At 41.4% G+C, this 4,745-nt stretch overlaps 1 protein-coding gene across 1 annotated transcript; it reads right to left on the bottom strand.

The window, feature by feature from the left end:
* Positions 1-3,782: 3,782 nt before the first annotated feature.
* Positions 3,783-4,742, bottom strand: LOC103519412 (cathepsin B-like cysteine proteinase 6; the record flags this gene model as incomplete). The annotated part of the gene is made up of 2 exons (XM_017448190.2): positions 3,783-3,938; positions 4,537-4,742. Coding segments are annotated over 2 exons (359 nt in total), but the record flags the coding sequence as incomplete, so codon positions are not given.
* Positions 4,743-4,745: the final 3 nt, after the last annotated feature.

Raw genomic sequence — 4,745 nt, 5'->3', positions numbered from 1 at the left:
AAAGAGGCTTCTTTTTTAGGGGCTCCGTTTGAAACTTCCAGTACCTTGAGTAAAGAAAGCACGTTATAAATTAATTTCGAACTATAAAGGGCATCAATACAAATAAGTAAAAAGCCGAGGATCAGAAACCTCGAAGTGATCGCATTCGATATAACTAATACTCTTTGGAGTAAAAATTTACTGAGTAAAAGTCGAGGAATTGTCTCTATCATTGCGCCCGGTTCATTGAATACACTACACCGAGCCAATATTCTTCCCACTTTAAACAGCTATTCCACAGGTCAGTACGATGGAGGATACGAATGACAAACTTCTAAAGGAGTGGATGTTTAGTCCGTTTCAGGATCACTAAACTATCTGCTGATCTCACTCCAAAATCTCCAAACTACTATCTCCAAACTAATCTCCCCTTGACACTTCCACAAATCTCCAGTAACCTATCATCCCTATTGCGACATTTGACTACTCTACGAATAGCAGTGGATTTTAAGTCTTTTAACTCTACCCCTTCACTGTCTAATATCCTTGTATCGGAAATCAGGATAGGCTCTTACTTGCAACCCTTCAAGGGTGATCCACCATTAGATCTTCGATGCCGCAGGACAGGAATTACACAATGTCTCCGTCTTGGCAATCATCTGCATTAAATAAACACAAATCTGTGTCGCAAGTGATCCAAACACTAAGCGCGATGGCACATTAGTTTGGGCAAACTAGACCTGTTTCGCTTGACACGTAGGCCGAATTTAAGATACTTACTCTAATGATGCGATGGCGTAATAGCAGTGACATCGGAATCCGCCTGAAAATCACTATGTATTAAACAATAGGTGAGACGGGGACATATGTTATTAATAAGCCGCAGTCAGCTCGGAGTTATAGGTAGAAGAACCAATTTTGCAACTCTAAAGGAGGATACACCACCAACTTACTGTTGACCCCATATGTCCTAGTAGGCCCGAGTGAACTATCCACACACGGAATGTGACGCGAGTCATCCAAGACATAGTATATCCGTACGAGAGTAATGTAAAGAGATATGAGGTTCACAATACCTTAGAGCGCAGAAGCTCAGTACCGAGTAGTCGTGCATTGGTGGTTTCAGAACACGTGGGCTCGTTTTAGCCGATCAGAGCGCCGAGTAGTAACAATCCAGACTTTTCTTCATCTATCGCGATTGCGCTCACAATATTTAGCTTCTGGTTATATTACACCGACACTTAAGGACCTCCCTATTGAACTCACCCCTATTACTGCCATTGCAAGCGTCTATTGTAGTTTTCTGTAGTTTTTCCCTTTACTCTGTATTCGTCCTTTCGCGAAGAACTCCTGATAAACAAGCGACCGGCTACACGACGGTTTCAGAGTAACTTGGTCTAGGTGTACGCGTAGAGCGAGAATATTACCATAGAGAATGGATACTTCTAGCTCTACCCAACAAGCCTGCACGACATTTACTACCTTTCTTATCTGCCTCGTCTTATCCCTATATTTTTAATACAGTGGCGGCTTATACGTGACATCAACATGACCTCTGAATATCTTTTGTCTTTAGGCACAAACGGAGAGATATATACCATCACGACGGACCGGTTATTAGGGAATTAATTATTTATCGCACTAAATCTTCATAATGATCGTACTATCTGATATTTAGAAATAACAGATACCTACGCTATCCATGACCGGATGTACGCAACATGGTACACGAACAACACGGATACAAACTCGTTGAAGGTAGTAACAACGAGAACTCCCTGAATTAACACACACTGCGTCTTGTGTTGTATGTGAGACCCATAACTCCTTCAGCACCTACATTAATAGTCGTCTTCTGAAATATTGTTATATGCACAACTAAAATAGGTTAGACGCTCCACATTAGGCTTAAAGAGAGAGAGGCAGTGTTTAACTCCACCGGAACAAAGGTCCGACTGCATAAGAAAACTCGTACCAATAAAGTCTAGGTCTCCCGAACTTTGATGACGGTCGCCTGATGGTAGTTGACGCGTATCAACAATGGATGGCAACGGTCACTACTTACATGCTCAATCGAGTCTTGCTAGCGGAACTGCACGCTAAGATTGAGATGGAGGGTTTCCTCTCCGAAAGGGGCGGCTCTTATTGATGATTCAGTCCTTAAAGAGTGAGCAAACATAATCAGATGTCGGCTATGCATGGTTCTCGATGACATTTTTTGGCGAGGTGTGCTTTAGATATATAAAAACTTTCTTATAATACGTTCGTGTACGTGAGTGAATGTGTCTTTCTATATGTATAAAGCTACTTATCTTCAGTGTTTGGTTTTTCAATGTTAGACTTATAAAGAGAAAACTAGGGTAGATAGGAGAGAAATAAAAGCAGGAGGATAGGCGTAATATACATTACTCATTACCGTAGCGCTCTCTCTCTCTCTAGTTCTGAACTCGAAAAACTGATAAGTACTCTCTAGCTACATCGATTACCAAAGCACATCACCTCACGGTGACCGACGAGTTACTAATGATAGTCATGTGTAGTATTCTCACACGCAAGGCTACTATATATGTTTCGTACACCTGCATGCCGATCTGCTGCGACTAGCTCTTCTTATTCCTATAAGCCTCCCCCTTCGGGGAACCCTACTATTGCTGCAAGGTTACGAGGCCAAGGCATTGTGGATCGTATATGGATAGTAATTCAATATCAATGCGTTCTCTAACCACACCTCTTTTTTTTTTTGATAACTTTTCACTGACAAACTGAGATCTACGACTATTATCCTTGATATTTAGAGTTCGAGGTATAAATATGCCATGTGTTATTTAGTATGGACTCTAAAAAGATTTTAGTTGTAAAATATAAAACCATAAACTATTATGGGCCGCAGTCTGAAGGAGTTGGTAAAACTCAAGAGCTCTTCCTCACTCGAGTTGTCTCTTAAACAGGATAGAATTAATTCATTTAGTTGTTCTATCCAGTCCATCGTGATCTTATAGAGGCGTTTTTATTTATAAAAAGTCGTCGTTTATCACCAATATGAAGAAAAATTTTCATCCACGTCACATTAAATGTATTTCCATAGCGCGCTAGAAATTATACTAAAGACAAAAGCATAGGCCGCACTAATCACGCCCCACTATAAACCTCATTAATTAAGGAGTGAACACAGACGAAGCAGAACAGAAAGGTAGAAAACGTCTATTTGCTGGCTGGTCTGGATGCGAGAAGAATGCCATTCATAGGTCCCTCCATAGAACTTGAACCTTGTAGCCGGTCCTTGTTTATCAGTCGCAGTTTGAGAGCGTTAGCGTAGGCACGCACACATCCTAAAACTTCAAGGTGAAACGGGGGGTAAAGATGTTTATGGTCCCAAGTCGAGAGTCTGGTTGGTTAAGTAAAAGCAGAACATAAAGTGAGGCAGCCATAGTTGAACGCCGTTACACGGGTCCGCGAAACGGCACAGTGCACCCACCATCTGACGGACACCCTATACTGGTTGTCTTTTCCAATGATGACTTCCTACACTCATCTACGAATTGAGTGTGTTTTATTAAAAAAAAAAAAAAATCAACACAAGGGTAAAACTCTCATTTAAATACCTAGGTGCGGGGTTCACTGGTAGAGACTGATTTCGCCCTTTGATTGTAATTTCTTGTATTTCTGTACACTGATGTAAATATAACATAAATATGTACCTATATATAAATATAACCAATAAAGATTCTAAATAAATAAGAATATGGGTCATATCTGTCCTTCGGAGTCCCATAGAAAAAAAATAAGAAAAGCAGCCCAGGTGATTTCTACTTACCCTTGTGCAGATCTTCTCGGACACGAGATTTACTATATTGCTGGTTGTAGCAAACCTTTTCACATTTGGGAGTTTGGAAGGCAGGCGCTCCGTAGAACTTCTTGGGAGTGAAACCCGTGGGTTCCTTCAGGTATGGTTGGCAACCCTGGAAGGCGAAAAATAGACTTGAGGAGGAAGAATGAGTGTACCTACTGACGTCATGGCTCATTTGTGTTTGAACTTTTTTAGCTAGCCTGGTTAGCTTGGTTGGTAGAGCGTTTACCTTGTAATCGCTAGGTCGCGGGTTCAATTCCCGTCCAGAGATAATATTATCCTAAACAGATACCCTATCTTCTCAGAACAGCTGGCTTTGTCTTATCCTATCTTCCTTCTTTCTTCGCTTTCGGAACGATAGAACCTTGGCAGTAGTTCCCTCTATCAAACCTCTTTAAAAAAATAATCTGAAGAAAGGATAGGAGAAAGCCAGTATCCTGTATCCCTTCTCTCTCCGCTTTCGGGACGATAATAGAACCTTGGCAGTTACAGTTCCTTCTATCAAACCTCTTTTTTGAAGGTGGAAAAAGAGTTATTACCAGAGACTGACAGAATATATGGCACTTATTTTGGGAAAATGTGGCATTTATTTTCCCAAAACATGGCAAAATAAACCGTTCTTTAAAGAATCAGAGGCAACTGTTTTACCTTTTTCGTTGGAACGTCAAATGAAAATTCAATTTTCAACCTTTTAAAAACTTATTACTCACCTCATTGGAGTTGTAAGTACCACCCGAGGCAATACCGCGTCGACTCAAAAACGACCACACCTCCTGAGGGATACCTCCCTTACAGCCTCGTCCACAATTCTTGCAGCAGGAAACCACATGCTGGGCGGAGATGGTGGTCTTTTTCTTGCCTCCGGAAGCTATGCAGATTCTGTCGGCAATGGCGGCTGTCGTCGCGATGGCCTGAGGGA

The sequence above is a fragment of the Diaphorina citri genome, unplaced genomic scaffold (assembly GCF_000475195.1).
Source record: "Diaphorina citri unplaced genomic scaffold, Diaci psyllid genome assembly version 1.1 scaffold2718, whole genome shotgun sequence".
In the NCBI taxonomy this organism is placed as follows: domain Eukaryota; kingdom Metazoa; phylum Arthropoda; class Insecta; order Hemiptera; family Psyllidae; genus Diaphorina; species Diaphorina citri.
The sequence above is the reverse complement of the archived record's forward strand: the minus strand, read 5'-3'. Positions and strand labels throughout refer to the sequence as shown.